The sequence below is a fragment of the Chiloscyllium plagiosum genome, unplaced genomic scaffold (genome assembly GCF_037043375.1).
Source record: "Chiloscyllium plagiosum isolate Xiang-an unplaced genomic scaffold, Cpla_swu_hap1 HiC_scaffold_11, whole genome shotgun sequence".
NCBI lineage: Eukaryota > Metazoa > Chordata > Chondrichthyes > Orectolobiformes > Hemiscylliidae > Chiloscyllium > Chiloscyllium plagiosum.
In genome coordinates, this window is record NW_028270149.1 from 83,170,818 (window position 1) to 83,188,268 (window position 17,451).

Sequence of the window (17,451 nt, forward strand, 5' to 3'; positions counted from 1 at the left end):
CATTCTGCTCTGTGAGGAAAAATTCAATAGTTCTTTTTAATTTAATATGGAATACAATCAGTTCCAAGATCTGAAACGAGGTTAGGTGGAGGGGAACAGATAATTTTGAAGTAGATACTAACCACTTCCTGCATCCATGATGAAAACCTTCTCCAAATCTCAGAAAAACGGGAAGCTAGGAGCTGTTGCTTGGTTTGATTACTGTGCAAGCAATAAAGCATTGAGAATCAAAGGTTTCTAGGGCAATCTCCTCAATGGAGTGCAGCTGACGAGTTTGGAAAAATCTTTTTAAGTTCCTTAGATGCTTAATATGTAAATTATTTGAGCCATGTGCCACAGTGAAGTTGTGTTACAATTGTTCATCATCCCGTCATATTTTGCTGTGTTGCAATTGTTGCAAGGGTTGGTGCCTTAAAATTGGATGCCCTAAACGACAATGAAGGCATGTTTTATGGTGGAATCATCCTTTGAATTGAGATCACAGGTTATAGCAGCATCATGTGCTATTTCTCTGGGCTTTCCTTTGATCTCCTGTTCAAGTTCTATTGAATGACACAGAAACTCTTAGAAATTAGAGAGGATGGTAACATTGTGGTACTAGTTCTGGGTTGGTAACACAGATGCTCAGATTAGTTCTCCAGGGACCACTGTCCAAATGCCCCTTCAAACAAATAGACAAGTTAAATTCAGACTAACAAATCTCAGGGCAGAAATAGTTTGAATTGATAATTGCCATTAAAATCATCAGGTTCACTATTGTCCTTCATCAATAATATGATTTTCTATATGTTAGCCGATGCGTAAGATTCAATTTGGAGCCACATGTCGGCTGGCCCAGAATGCCAGATTTCCTCTCAGTATTGAGTGTCCCAGATGTCAAAAGGCACTGTCCTTTTAAGGCAGCTACATGACATCCAACAGATGTCCATGCTTCAGGCTCTCTGCCTTTATTCATGATGAAGGGCTTTTGCTCGAAACATCGATTTTACTGCTCCTCGGATGCTGCCTGAACTGCTGTGCTCTTCCAGCACCACTAATCTAGAATCCAACAGATGGAGTTTAATTCAGATAAATGGGAGGTGCTGCATTTTGGGAAAGCAAATCTTAGCAGGACTTATACACTTAATGGTAAGGTCCTAGGGAATTTTGCTGAACAAAGAGACTTTGGAGTGCGGGTTCATAGCTCCTTGAAAGTGGAGTCGCAGGTAGATTTGATAGTGAAGAAGGCATTCCTGCTTTCCTTTATTGGTCAGAGTATTGAGTACAGAAGTTGGAAGGTCATGTTGTAGCTGTACAGGGCATTGGTTAGACCACTGTTGAAATATTGTGTGCAATTCTAGTCTCCTTCCTATCGGAAACAGTTTATGAAACTTGAAAGGGTTCATAAAAGATTTACAAGGATGTTGCCAGGGTTGGAGGATTTGGTACAATTGCAACATTTAAAAGGCAACATTTAAATTGCAACATTTAAAAGGCATTTGGATGGGTATATGAGTAGGAAGGGTTTGGAGGGATATGGGCCGGGTGCTGGTAGGTGAGGCTGGATTAGGTTGGGATACCTGATCGGCATGGATGGGTTGGACCAAAGGGTCTGTTTCCGTGCTGTACGTCTATATGACTCTATGACTCTATATGAAGCTATAGTAAACAAAAAGGTCTCAATCTTACTCTGTACCTCAGCAGACAATCAGACTGATAGCCAACCTCAGCAGACAATCAGACTGATAGCCAACTAATCAGTTGGTCATTCAGCCAGCTAATTACATATAAAAGAAAGTGAGGACTGCAGATGTCAGAAAGTCAGAATCGAAAAGTGTTGTGCTGGAAAAGTGCTGCAGGACACATATACCATGTAACAAGAATGAAAATTTGGGTTTTTAATTGAGTTGGATATCTGAAAATTTATTAGCAACCAACAATGGAACTGATATAGTGTCTTGGACCTGCTTATAGTCCTGGTTATTTACTTAATTATATTATAGATATTTTGAATCAACTTGCTCAGAGTTACTATGAAACACATCGAGAGGTGAACATGAACCTAGACTTCCAAGGATAGAAATAAGGACACTACCACTGCACCACGAGAGCTCTTACTCATACAGTACATGTGTAGTTGGCTCAGATGAAAAGTGTGACTCTGGAAAAGCACAGCAGGTCAGCCAACATCCTTAGAGGAACAGGGGAGTCAATGTTTCAGGCATAAGCCTTTCATCGGGAATGTGGATTAGGAAGGGGGCTGGGAAGACTGTGGGTGGGGAGGGAAGGTAGCTGGAAAGGCGATAGGTAGATGCAGGTTTTGCCCGAAACGTCGATTTTGCCTGTCCTCGGATGCTGCCTGAATTGCTGTGCTCTTCCAGCACCACTGATCCAGAATCTGGTTTCCAGCATCTGCAGTCATTGTTTTTACCATAATTGTCGTAGGTTGGTGGGGCAGGTGGAATGGATAGGTGGGAAGGAAGATTGACAGGTAGGAGAGGTCAGATCAAGAGGGCAGTGCTGAGTGGAGGGTTGGATATGGGATGAGGTGGGGAGAGGGGAGATTTGGAAACTAGTGAAGTCAATGTTGATGCCATATGGATGAAGTGTCCCAGGGTGGAAGATGAGATGTTCTTCCTCCAATTGGTGGGTGGCTTTGATTTGTCAGTGGAGGAGGCCCAGGATTTGCATGTCCTTGGGGGAGTTGAAATGGATGGCCACAGGGTGGTGGGGTTGTTTGGTATGTGTGTCCTGCTGTGCTTTTCCAGCACCACACTTTTCAATTCTGACTCTCCAACATCTGCAGTCCTCACTTTCTCTTTTGTGTAATTAGCTGGCTGACTGACCGACTGACTGACTGATTAGTTGGTAAGGTACAGAGTAAGATTGAGACCTTTTTTGTTTACTCCAGCTTCAAATGTTGGATGTCACATAGCTGCCTTAAAAGGACAGTGCCTTTTGACATCTGGGACACTCAATACTGAGAGTAAATCTGGCATTCTGGGCCAGCCGACATGTGACTCTGAATTGAATCTTATGCCCTCTGAAATATATGAGCAAGCCACTCTGTTGTATTAAACCACTGCAGAAAGAAAACACTATGGTAGAACTTACTCACATTGGACTACAGCAATTCAAAAAGGCAATGCAGCAGCAGCTTCTCAAGATGGAGTAGAGAAGCAGAACAAATGAGAGTCCTATTGTTAGTGCTCACACCCTAACACTAATAAAAATGAAAAAAGCCTCCCATAGTCTATTCTGTGAAAAGCAGCTCATTGCAGAAACTAATGCCTCTGTTTAGGTTTGTGATTTGTCAGATCGAAAAATTTGTTAAAAAATACCCATTATTGCAGCAAACAGAGAGCCAAACTGTGCTGGAATGTGCAGACTGTACAGCGTTCTGCAGTGTGTAATCTCGCCCGTGTATTCTAAATATTAGACTTGTTCAGGCAGAGTGAAACAGTGACCATGAGAGATAGGAGCAGCATTCCAAAAGAATACTAATTCAAACACACATTTCACACTTTCTAGATCCACTCTGCAATTTCACTCTGGATGGTGGATCTTTTGAAATCGTTAATACAACATGGCTGCAGGCAAACAATGAAACTTGTCTGAATGGATCAGAAATCTCCGTTCCTCACCAGGGTCCGAGTGAGCAATACTGGGAGTAAGTACATTGCTGCAGAGAGCTGCACCTATAACCTGCACAGCTGGGCCAGTAACTCCTCTTGGGAAGGGTAGTAGAACCTGTTTAATGACTGAATCAGTCTAGCTCAAGAGACATAAAAATATCATATCTCCCAGAAAATAGCATGATAAAAACAGAGGACCTTTTCTAAACGAGATAGCACTGAGAATGTGAAGGTAACTGGAATGTTTGCAGCAAACACCAGTGTTGCGTTTAAAGGGAAGCTTGAAATAAGAAAGAGAAAAGAAGACATCGATGAAAGAGTTTGGTGCAAAGAGTCAAGTTCAATGGATCCTGTGTTGTAAATTTTATGTAACCTTTGAAAGCAGAATTATTGCTCTTTAATATGAAATTTACAAATTTACAAGAAATTTACAAATGAAAGTATATTTGTCTAAATATTCGTGTGCACAGTATCTAATAATGACGGCTGTCATTTTCTTCAGTAAAGTGGTTTTACGCCGTTCCAGTTCAATGGATGAGACTGGGGAGATAGTCTGGTATTTAGCCCTCTGTCTGCTTCTGGCCTGGCTGATGGTTGGGGCAGCATTATCGAAAGGAATCAAATCTTCAGGAAAGGTAAATGATCGGTGATGAATTGAATTAAAACCAATGACAAAGTACAAACTTTCTGCAACAGTAAACCTAGAATTTATAAATTACTTGTGAAGGGGCTGATTTATCTCCCAGGTGATGTTAACAGTGTCACTTTGGGAAATGGGAGATCCATAATTCATCAGTACTTCAGGCCTGAGGGAGATCTGAAGATCTTTCTCCTGAGGGAAAGAACAGCAACAATTCCCCCAAACTCCAAAATGCTTCCCTCATTTTAAGGGTTTCAGTCACTTAGACTCGCGGGCAATTTCCAATTGCTCTGAGAGATTGTACTGTTTTGGGTGAAGTGATTGAGCAGATGATGGTCATGAGTCTGAATTATACAGGGGGACAGATGTCTCTCTCCCTGGCTGTTAGTTGAGATGAAGGGAGTTGAAAGGGGCTAGCCTGTTAGAGTTAGATCCAGAATCCCTACAGTGTGGAAAGAGGCCCGTCAGCCCAGCAAGTCCACACCGACCCTCCGAACAGCACCTCACCCAGACCCATTCCCCTACCCTATTATTCTACATTTCCCCCTAACCACGGCACCTAACCTACACATCCCTGGACACTATGAGCAATTTAGCATGGCCAATTCACCTAATCTGCATATCTTTGGACTGTGGGAGGAAACCAAAGCACCCAGAAGAAACCCATGCAGACACAGGGAGAAAGTGCAAAGTCCACATGGACAGTTGCCTGAGGCTAGAATCTTAGCTGGGTCCCTGGCACTGTGAGGTGGCCCATGGCAGGGAACCCTGTTTGGTTGGGTGCTTGGCACGGTCCTCTCCCTTGGCCTATCCAATACCAGCACAGCAGGATCAGATCCTCAAATACAAAATTGTTGACAATTTCATGCCTTGAAGTGGCCCACTGGCAAACAGATCATGTAATGCCACTGATGGAGCCCTTATAGGTACAGTGAGAGAAGGGAGGGGAGGTGAGACGTTGGCCAATTTAACCCCTTACACTGTCCCCCGCCCTCTCAACGACATCAACCACAATTCGGTTAATTTACCATTTAATTGGATCTAATATTGTCAGTGCCTCACCAACTGTACAGGGAAATCTAACAAGTTTCTCTCTGCACTCAGGTGGTTTATTTCACTGCGACGTTCCCTTATGTGGTTCTGACCATTCTCCTGATCCGTGGGGTTACCCTGGAGGGAGCTTCTAAAGGAATTGAATTCTACATCGGAAGCCAATCAAACTTCTCCAGACTGGCTGATGCTGAGGTAAGCCACACCAGAATAATCCTTAGGATTTCAACTGAAAGACAAGTGTTGCTTTTGAAGTGTTTGTTCAAAAAGAGAGAAACTGATTCCATTCTTTGTATTTCCTCCTATAAAAATGTTGCTTCTGCAAAAGCAGCAGTCCATGGCAGGGAACCCTGTTTGGCTGGGTGCTTGGCATGGTCCTCTCCCTTGGCCTATCCAATACCAGCACAGCAGGATCAATCGAGAGCTCTTATAGAATTCCAAAGTGTTAATTTTGACACCATGGTTTTGGCTGACAGACAGTGCTGCCTCTAATTTTCTTACCTATGTGGATCCCTGAGGCCTGTGTATGGCAGTGATTTCCAGAACCTCCCAGATCACCTTGTCGACGCTGATCACCATGTGAGGATCATTAGTCCCATGCAGATTTGAGGGAATGTTGTTGACAGGAAGTTAGAGCTGTGAATGAATGCTAAACAATTAAATTAGATTGGAATCAAGAGAGGATAGATTACATTGGGTTGCTTAAAATAATCTTGCAGAACAAGTCATTTGGCCTACTGCTCTGTGCTACTGATGATGCTCCCCTCAAACCTCCTCCCAACACCCCCATTCCCAATTAACTCTGACATTAGCACCTCGTACTTCCATCTCTATCAAGTGAAGTCTAGTCCCCGCTGAAATGTGCATACTATTCAAGAATTACTCTAAAATAAATGTGCCACTGAAGCTTTTTGTCTTGCGCTGGTCAGGACACAATCACAAGATTTCTAAAGCTTAAAGGGAACAATAACTTATACTGCATAAAGAGAAAATGATTGTTTGGCAAGTCAATCTGATTGGTTAAAGTATTGCCATGGAGCATGCATGATGACACTATTGTCCTTGAGATGTTCTTTGTGCTTCCAGAAGACAGAGTCTTCAGATGAATATATGGAGCCTCTAGCAATCAAAGATATTGCTGTATTGTGAGACTGGCTGATAATCTTTTACTGCGCGTTAAAGTTGTTCTTGGAATACTCAAGATTATTTGCTGTTTAATATGAGTCACCAATCATTGTGGTGTGCAGCCTATGCAACTGGTATCACACTGGCACTGAAACATAGCACTTTTCTCATTTGTTATGGAAGGTAGCATGTTCAGCTTATCGTCAGTATTCTGCTAGTTAAAAATACCACTCATGGTGATATTGCGATAAGAAATAGGAATGGAAGTAAGACCATCGGCTCATTGAGTCCACTCCGCCATTCAATGATGGAGGATGGGCATTTCAATGCCACTTACCCGCATTCTCCCCATATCCCTTAATGGTCTCAGGGGTCGCCTCTTCTTCCTTGAAAGAAGGCCTGAATTGTCCCCATCGACCACCACCCTCCTCCATCTGGTCGAGCTCGTCCTCACTCTGAGCAACTTCTCTTTTAAATCTTCTCATTTTCTTCAGGTCAAATGGAAGGCCATGAGTCTCTGCATGGACCCCAGTTATGTCTGTCTCTTTGTGGAGTATATGAAACAATCCTTGTTCCAGTCCAATTCTGGCCCCCACCTACAGCTCTTTCTCCAGTATATCAATTACATCATCGATGCTGCTTCCCCCTCTTGTCCAGAATTGGAAATCTTTATCAATGTCACTTCAACTTTCCACCCTATTGTCACCTGGACCTGGTCCACCTCTAAAGCCTCCCTTCCCTTCCTTGATATTGCCATTTCTGTTTCTTGGGATAGGCTGGACATTTATATCCGCTACAAACCCACTGACTGTGACAGTTAGCTTGACTATACATCCTAACACCTGCTTCCTGTAAAAACTTTATTCCATTTACCCAGTTCCTCCGTCTTCATTGCATCTGTTCTGTTACAACGTCACATGTGCTGCTGTTACACACAACCCTATGTCAGCTTCTGATAGTCCCCATTAGCAGCTAGTAATTCTCCTCGGTTGACCATTATTCACTCCTTTGTCTGTCCAACTATTCTTCTCTCTCTTCAGGCTCTATCTTCCAACTGTTATTTACTCCTTCACCCCTCCCCTCCCCTCCCACCCTATCTTCTGCATTAAAAAAAAACAACTTTTTCATCGCTCCAATTGGTTCTGAAGAAGGGTCATTGGACCCAAAATGTTAACTACTTTCCCTCTACAGATACTGCCAGGCTTGCTGAGTTTTTCCTGTTTTTGTTGCCACTCATGGTGTCACTGTTAGCAACATGTGAAATAGCCATCTTCACCTGCTGGTCAAAGTTTTGAGCTATTTATACTTTCCAGACAATGTAGATTCAGTAGTTTTCAGCTTTGAAAATTGTAGTCTTCAGTGAATATATGAATAATCAACAGGCAGTGATCTAATTGACTGTCTACCACAATCCCACCTTCACTGGCCACAATAGATTAGATTCCCTACAATATGTAAACAGGCCATTTGGCCCAACAAGTTCACAGCAACCCTGTGAAAAGTAACCCACCCAGACCCATTTCCCTCTGACTAATGCACCTAACACTATGGGCAATTTAGCATGGCCAATTCACCTAACCTGCACATCTTTGGAGGGTGGGAGGAAACCCAGATAGACATGGGGAGAATGAGCAAACTCCACACAGACAGTCACCCAAAGCCCTGGCGCTGTGAGGCAGCAGTGCTAACCACTGTGCCACCATGCCACCCCATACACTTTGGGATTAAGGGCTACGGGGAGAACGCTGGTAAGTGGAGCTGAAATGCGCATCAGCCATGATTGAATGGCGGAGTGGACTCGATGGGCCGAATGGCCTTACTTCCACTCCTATGTCTTATGGTCTTATGGTCTTATGGATGCCTGTACCTCCAAAAGCTTATTCACCTTATTGGTAACCTCATAGACGGAACCTGGGCCATTTGCTCACTGTGCGAGCTAAAGGAGGGCACATCAAAGATATCCTACAGTACAATCATCATTTTGATCAGATCATTGCTCAACGAATCAGCATCCTCTTCTGCAGAGAATTATTGCTCCATTTGAAATTTATCATTTATACGTCAGTTCTGATGAGTGCAAGGTGAATGAATGAATGAATAATTTTTATTGTCACATGTATTTGGGAAAATACAGCAAAAATATTTTGTTGCTACAATCCTGCACCATTTTGGATTACAACATGAATAAAAAGAAATTGCTTCATTACAGCTTCATCTTCTGTCGAATTGACAGAAACATATAAAGGCAGACAAATAAGAAATAATGTTCGACTTTACAGTCCTTTTTGTCAAACATGGCTTCAGGTTTTCTTAAGCTCTCCAAGATTTCTGGAAGGTCTCCCAGTCTCCGGGCTGCAATGAATCCCCATTCCGGGACCAGCCCATGCCCCAGGAGTTCCAGGAGATGTAGCTCGGGAATTGCGAATGGCACTGAGCAATGGCAATCATCAGCAAATCTCCTCACCTTTGACCTTATGGAACACCATTGAGGTAACAGCTTGCAAATGGTTGGGCTCACAACACTACTTTGAGGAATATCCAAACTTGGTGTTTAATTGAGTGGGATTTTGATACCCTTTAGTTCACCCTTTATTTTGTAATGAAAAGTCTCATCTTATTTTTGTTTAAAAAAAGAACTGGAATGTGAATGTCTATTTACAGAATAATAGAATTATCAACTCTTTTTCAGACTTGAAGTGGAGAATCAAGTCAATATTAGAGGAAGAGGCAGGCAGGGAGACAAAATAGTGTTGAATGGAAATAGTGTTAACCAAAGGGAGATTCCCTCAGTCAATTCACCATTGAGCTGTAGGACTAATGCACTTCATGTTCCTTATGCTCAAGGTAGTTTTGTCCATCGAATGAAATCTCCCAGTGCTGATTAATTCACCTTTCTTTTTACCAGGTCTGGAAAGATGCCGCAACACAGATTTTCTATTCTCTTGCATTGGGTTCCGGCAGTTTAATAACTCTGTCATCCTACAACAAGTTCCACAACAACTGTTACCGAGACTCCATCGTGGTCTGCATTGTAAATTGTGCTACGAGTGTGTTTGCTGGATTTGTCATCTTCTCCATCCTTGGACACATGGCTCATGTACAAGACAAGCCTGTTTCAGAGGTTGCACAGTCAGGTAAACTAGAGCTGGTAAAAATATCAACTCGGGCCGCACAGCTTTAATCTGTTCTCTGAAGTGAATAACAAACACCTGAGAACTCTGAGAAACCTAGCAGGTAACATTGGCGGAGAGAGAAACAGTTAATGTTTCAAGGCCCGGTATGACTCTTCTTAAATGAATTATCAATTTTATATGATCCACTTTACAGACACCATAATCAGTACTCAGAATCAAAGTAAGACCTTTGGTGCCAAATGATGTTTGCATTCTAACATTTCATACGATGCTTGGGTAATAGTGGCTAGCGATCGAAGCTGTGTAATGGTTTGGAATGAATTGAGAGTGACAGAACTATTTATTCGGCCTTTGCCCCTTAAATTTGAGAAAATGAGATGAAAAGCAGGGCTGCATATGAATATAATCACCTGCAATAATTTATGTGTGAGTTTCAAACACTTGGAACAAATCGGGACTTGTTAAAGATAAGTTAGCAAACTGTTCAATCCAGTTGCTAGTATAGTTTGGACTTTGTGGGGTGTGGACTGCTTGGATGAAGGATCCATGCTGTATAACTCTATAACTCTATAACAAGCAGGATCACAGAAATAAAAAAATACAGATCAGCTCTTTGAAGAGATCCAGTTGTCACATGCTTACAAAAGAATGGTGGATTCCAGCGTGGGTCAAGAACTTATTTGTTCCCACGAAGGAGTGGGAAAACTAAGGGCCTTTAAAATTGATTGGATGTCAGGAGGTGGGATGTCTGCCATTTTGCCACGACCAATGATATTCTACTTGTGTATGTGGCAGCTGACCTAGCCCCTCTCAGGCTGAAAGAGGCCCTTAATTGGTCATTTGATGGCCACCTAAAGGCCTGTTGGGCTGCTGTATAAGAAATGATACATCCACACTAGAGTAGCTCCACCAATCCTATCTAGCCCAGGGAATAATCTATTTTCACACTTTCCAGAATTGTTATCTCCTCCTTCTTGTGAACCTCAATCCCGTCTAGTCTAGTAGCTGCATTCTCCTCAACAACATTGTCTTTTTCCAGTGTGAATCCTGATGAAAAATATTCATTTTAGCACTTCCCCATGTCCTTGAACTCCACGCTCAACTTCCCACTAATATCCTTGATTGGCCTTAATCTTTCCCTAGTCATTCTTTTATTCCTGATATACCGATAGAAAGCTTTAGGGTTTTCCTTGATTCTACCTGCCAAATACTTCTCATGTCTCCTCCTGGTTCTTCTTAACTCTCTCTTTAGGGCTTTCCTGGCGAACTTGTAACTCTCAAACGCCATAACTGAGCCTTCACGTCTCATCCTAACATAAACCTTCTTCTTCCTCTTGACAAGAGATTCAATTTCTTTAGTAATCCACAGCTCCCTCGCTCGACCACTTCCTCCCTGCCTGACAGGTGTATACTTATTAAGTGTTGTGGTTCTGTTCGCCGAGCTGGGAATTTGTATTGCAGACATTTCATCCCCTGTCTAGGTGACATCCTCAGTGCTTGGGAGCCTCCTGTGAAGCGCTTCTGTGATCTTTCCTCCGGCATTTGTAGTGGTTTGAATCTGCCGCTTCCAGTTGTCAGTTCTAGCTGTCTGTTGCAGTGGGTGGTATATTGGGTCCAGATCGATGTGCTTATTGATTGAATCTGTGGATGAGTGCCATGCCTCTAGGAATTCCCTGGCTGTTCCCTGTTTGGCTTGTCCTATAATAGTAGTGTTGTCCCAGTCAAATTCATGTTGCTTGTCATCTGCGTGTGTGGCTACTAAGGATAGCTAGCACACCAACTAGCCACGAAACGTCACGACCAGCTATCCTTAGTAGCCACATACGCAGACGACAAGCAACATGAATTTGACTGGGACAACACTACCATTATAGGGCAAGCCAAACAAAGAACAGCCAGGGAATTCCTAGAAGCATGGCACTCATCCACAAACTCCATCAACAAACACATCGACCTGGACCCAATATACTGGCCACTACAGCGGACAGCTAAAACTGACAACCGGAAGAGGCAGGGACAGGCCACTATAAATGCCGGAGGAAACATCACAGAAGCGCTTCACAAGAGGCTCCCAAGCACTGAGAGTGTCACCTAGACAGGGGACGAAACGTCTGCAACACAAATTCCCAGCTCGGCGAACAGAACCACAACAACAAGCACCCGAGCTACAAATCTTCTCACAAACTTTGAACTTATTAAGTGTTGTTGGAGCTGTGCCCATCCAGCCAAGTGGGGAATATTTCATCACACACCTGACTTGTGGCTAGGCACAGAAGAGACTATAGGTAAGTTACTGAGAGTTTAAAGTTGAGGTAGATATGTTTTTGTTAAGCAAAGGTATTAATGGACATTGGTCAAATACAGGTATCTGGAATTAGGCCACAGATCAGCCACAATCTCAGTGAATGGCAGAACAGGCTCAAGCTGCCTGAATCCTGGTCCTGTATACTCATTGCAATTTAGCGGTTAATCTTCCAGCACTTAAGGCAGCCCCAAGGTTCCGATTGTATTGAAGGAAGGATTGGTTGCAGAACATGCAGCCAAATAGGATTGTAGCACAACTGGTTCCCATTGTTTCTGATCAGATGGCCAGCACTTCATGCAGGCAAGGTACTCTGCCTCCGAGGGGTGAAAAACCATAATTACAGTGAATTAATTACTTTAACAATGCAAAATTGAGCTGTGGCATCTAGGGGCTGGCTTGATGCTAACTTCCTAGTCAGTGTGCTGAGCCACAACTTCCTGACATTCTTCTTGCAGATCCCATTGTGAATGGTCATTGGAAGTTGCTCTGGCAGGTAGTTCGAGAAAAGGTCTGTGTGACACTGCAGTGTAATGTAGTCTACATTCCCAGTCAGACCATTTGGGTATACTACATTTGAGATGGCATTACTGTGGAATATCTCTGATATTAATGGATTGATGAACTGGGACCCTGATATGAATCAGGCAAAGTGTTGTCAGAATATCAGTCAACGACACAGTCACTTGGTTATAATTTTACCTGTGATCCAATCCGCACCAAAGCGCATGATGTAGGCCTGCAGGAGACAATCACTACTGCAACATTTAAAGGACAAATTAAAAGAGGAAAATTGAGGGAGCCGAAGTTGGGAAGGAAAGAGCAGGAAATTCCAGAATGGAGTTGCGACTTTCGAAGTGTCTCCCACAGTTCAGTACCACCTCCCTCCACACGCTGTTTGGGGCTGGGAGAAGGTGGGAAGTTGTTTCACACCAACGAGAGGAGAAATCCTACTGTCGAGATGCAAGCAGCAGGATTTGCTCAGGTGGTCAGCAGCAGGAGAGTCACGACAAGCTCCTGAATTCAGCATAGGAAACATTTTAATGCCATCACAAGGTCAGGAAAAGGGAGCGTAGTTGCACATTCACCGACCTCCCACTGTTGACATCATTGTCACCCCCTCACTCTGCCTCCTGCAGCCTACTCCATCACCTCACTATAACATACCCTGCAGTTGCACCCATCAAGGTCTGTGCATTTCCTCACATCCTTAATTTTTCATTCTCCTCTGTCACTTGGTCTCATCCTCTTGAGTATTTTATATCTCATGTACTCACTTCAGTAGGCATGGCTACAGAGTGTTCCATGATATGCAAATCTGTACAGCTTGTTTTGTTTCCTTTGTTTTAAAGTGAAACAGTTGGTACGTGTACCACCATTTAAGAGTCTACTGATGACTGTGAAACCATTGCTAGTTGTTTTAAAAACCCATCTGCTTCACTAATGCCTTTTAGAGAAAGAAACTGTCATCCTTACCTGGTCTGGCCTACATGTAACTCCAGCCCCATAGCAACGTGGTTAACTCTCAACTGCCCTCTGGGAAATTAGGGATGGGCAATAAAATCTGGCCTGGTCAGTGACATCTACATCCCGTGAATGAATAAAAAATACAACTTTATTGAATACTTTATCAAGGAAAAACAGTATTTAGCAGACTACTATTATATATAGTGTCGGTGTGGACTTGTTGGGCCGAAGGGCCTGTTTCCACACTGTAAGTAATCTAATCTAATCATATATTAGTTCAACTCTATCAATTTCTTCACAGGACTTTTCAGTAAATAGTCTTAAATCTCTAAGTAAGCAGTTTCAAATCAACACTAGCTACCTACTTCTGGCACGCATTTCCAAGTATTCCCTACACCCTATCCACAGGGCCCTATCGCTATAATCTGAACTGTTTGTTGAAAGGGCTGGTTTCCATTCACTAAGGTTGAGACAGGCTGTTCCTCAGTTTTCAAAGGTTGGCTGATGTTTCAGGATCTGCGGTCATCAATTTGGGCTTCCCCTCTCATTTAGGGCTGGTTCTGGGGTCTTTGGATGGTCTCGCCAAGGTCGTCTCTCTGTTGAAGAAGGTGCAAAAAGCAGAGTGAGCCAGAGCTCTCTTTTATTCCCCTCTTAGTGCTGTTCTCAATGGCTCTGTGGCCCATGTCCAACACTAGCATCAGTTGGGAGGCAGAAAGATTCATTGAGGTGACAATTTTCCATATTTGGAGGGAGCAGAACACGGTTTTGAACCTTCAACTGTCAAGTGCTGTACTTGTCATGCTATGTCTCTGGCCTCCGACTGAGCTGGGCACCACCAAGTCTGTGTAGCAGTTTTCTAACAAAGCAGTTTCACTGGAAGTGGAAACAACGGTTTGTTCTGAAACAATGTGGACGTTAACACTTGGCCAGGCAGCTCCAGGCCTGTCTGGTTTTGACAGGAAGTTAATTGTCCATGGCCTGAATAAAAAAGGTGTGGCACTGGAAAAGCACAGCTGGTCAGGCAGCATCTGAGGAGTAGGAGAGTTGACTTATCAGGGCTCTCACCCGACACTTTGACTCTCCATACCTGATGAAAGGCTTATACCTGAAATGTTGACTTTCCTGCTCCTCAGATGCTGCCTGACCTGCTGCGCTTTCCCTGCACCACACTTTTCGACACTGATCTCCAGCATCTGCAGTCCTCACTTTCTCCTGGCTGCATGAATTGCAAAGTTAATTGCTAAGTTTAAAATCGGCTTCCACATTTCAAGTTTAATCCGTGCTCTTGAAAAACAAAGCAATATTTCAACGTATCAATACATCAATCCTGGCGACCATTTTGTTTTAGTTATTTTTGTGTGCTCCAGTTTAAAAATTAAGAACAGGAAAGCTTTAATCAAGATGAAGGTTTGTTTATTAAACCACTATTGCTAACAGTTGCTCCATTAAAAAGCAATATAGTTGTCAGCTGCAACGCAGATACAAAGACTAAAAGAAGTACAGATAGAAGATACACTTCTTTAAAAGTCTTTATAGACTCAGGGACTCAAAGATGTTTCGAGCATAGAAGGAGTTATTTTGATCCTCATGTCTATGCTGCTCTGTCTGCTTACTCTAATCCTAATTTCTAGCTTTTGACCCAAAGCACTGGAGGGACATGGTAACACAAATAAATTTTCTAAATGGAGATTTACTCTCTCATCCGTACAACCCCACTCTCTCACCCTCGTGGCTCTTGAACCACCAGATCACACAGTTTATCTGTGCCTAGCTACATCCTGTCTGAACCCTCGCTCTAAGTCACTGCTGCTCTTTCCCCGGTGCCCAGTTCCACATTCCAAACCCCTCCCCCTTCATATCAACCATGAAATTTGTCATTGCATGCACAAGAATTCAACATCATACTGACCCGGGATATAATGCAGAGGTGCTCCCCTCATCCTATGCTCACCTTCAGAAGTTCCATAAATTCCAGGACCCTTTTGGCCAGCATTCACCTCCTTTTTAACCTCTAACTTCTGCATCACTGAAATGGCAAAGTTAGATTAGTTAGCATCAATGGCTTCCATCTTTGAGCAGTAGGCAATGCCTAGGCATGTTCACTCTGCATATGTTGCATATGTGCAAAGAAATATAACTGGGGTTTTCAAACCCATGCTTCGTGTATTTGCCCCTTCAGTTTCCTAACGTCCAGCAGACGTGGATCCTGTGTTTTCAACAAGGAAGTGACATTGATTCCACCCGACCCAGTCATTTTTCTAGTATCACTTGCATCTAGAGAACAGCAAGTGATGGTCAGAGACTGGTGGACACCATCAGCACCAACCTCTGCCTGGTTATCAGGCACCCCTAACCCTAACCCTAAACTTAACCCTAACCCTCAGAGCCTCCATGTCCCCTTTTATTTTGCTCTATCACACAGCATATTTGCACTCATGTGGAAACCCATCATATTGAACCGCACCTCCAACTCTTCTCCCTGTCCCCTCAGCCCCAGTGTTATACCTGAATGATGCCCATTCTGGTTCTCTGTACTCCACTTGCTGGTGCATTTGGATAGTGCCCTGGGATGCTTTTCAGTGTAGAGACATATGGAGGTTCCTCAGCTAGTATGAACTGAAGGTGTCAGGTACCAACATCTACATCTGACCGCTCGCCATGTTGGTTCAGGTAGCAAGCTGAATTTTAATGAGGTGAGCTGCGGCATTAGTTACATGTTTAACAAGCAATAATCCCTCTTAACCAGCAACTCTGCCGCAGTGCTCAGCAAATGCCGGAAAAGATGCAGCGAGTTGCTCTGTTTGCCTGATTCCGCTGCACATCTCACCAGAGCCCATGTTCCTCAGACATCCGTAAGATTTCACCTTGCAACTTTGCCTGGAGATGAAGACAGATAATCAGGTTTGCACCTAACACACTGAAAGGAAGAACAGGCAGCTGATAGAGGCCGGGGCAGCTCTTGAGAGTCTGTGATGAAATACGCAGCCCATTTTGAAGTTCTACTCAACCGGAAATGCATTCAGTCAACAATAAGGGGAGGTGCTGAACACCAGCATAGAATATGCACTGACAGTTATCCCCCCCACCCAAAAAACAGAATGCAATTACAGAGAAGATGACAGAGATGTAAGGCATTGCAATGATGTCTTTTGCCAGGGAGATCTATCAAATGAGGTTATGAACTGAATGCATTCATTTCTTGGCTCCATTTGCACTGCCTATTGATGCCCCAAATCCTTGCCAGAATTGATAGGACAGCCGGTATCTCAGTTTTATAATGCTGCATTGATTTGCAGGAGAAAGTGAGGAGTGCAGATGTTGGAGATCAGTGTTGGAAAGTGTGGTGCTGGAAAAGCACAGAATCCAAGGAGCAGGAGAATCAATATTGCGAACATGAGCCCTTCATCAGGAATTCCTGATGAAGGCCTCATGTTTGAAACGTCAATTCTCCTGCTCCCCTGATGCTGTCTGACCAGCTGTGTTTTTCCAACACCATACAATTCTGCCCTGATTTGCAGGAAAGCTCTCACCTTTACATGGAGCTATGGCACGAAGGAAGTGGTAAAAAGAGGTGTGGAGACAGTGACTCAGTTTAAAGTATTTCTACATCACCCTCCTTTCCCTCTTACCCAACAGTACCTCAGTGAAATATAACCTGCCTTGACTTCTAAGGGCTCAGAATGCCCCTGCATAGATGAAGCTGAACTAGGTATTGCTGAGGCCCTTTCCAGCTGCAAAACTCTAAGGTTAGCAACCAAGAGCAATGAGGACATGGATCTAAGCAGTCTCCACAACCTCTACAGAACAAAGGGGTTAAATGAAGAGCATGGCATTATCGTTGTACAAAGCTATACCTGCAAGTGGTTGAGAAAACGCGTTGTTAAGATCCTGTTGTGTAGTCAGAAATAATACCAATTTATATTCTTTTCATTATGGTGATGACACCAACCTACTCGGTTGAATCTCAGATGGCGACAAAACATACTACAGAAGGGAGGTTGATGATCTGGAAAAATGGTGCACTGAGAACAACCGAGCTCTCGATGCTGGCAAAACCAAGGAACTCATTATCGACTTTCGGCGGGATGTTACTCATGCCCCCCTACACATTAACAGCAC

At 43.4% G+C, this 17,451-nt stretch overlaps 1 protein-coding gene across 3 annotated transcripts in view; it reads left to right on the plus strand.

Annotated features, from left to right (window-relative positions):
• Positions 1–17,451, plus strand: part of LOC122557074 (sodium- and chloride-dependent neutral and basic amino acid transporter B(0+)-like) — a 94,961-nt gene that overhangs the window by 24,363 nt on the left and 53,147 nt on the right. For all 3 annotated transcript variants that reach the window (XM_043704357.2, XM_087992243.1, XM_043704355.2), the window contains exons 5-8: positions 3,511–3,649; positions 4,117–4,249; positions 5,359–5,499; positions 9,335–9,563. In XM_043704357.2, coding sequence (XP_043560292.1) covers positions 3,511–3,649; positions 4,117–4,249; positions 5,359–5,499; positions 9,335–9,563 — 642 coding nt within the window. The remainder of the gene's footprint in view (positions 1–3,510; positions 3,650–4,116; positions 4,250–5,358; positions 5,500–9,334; positions 9,564–17,451) is intronic.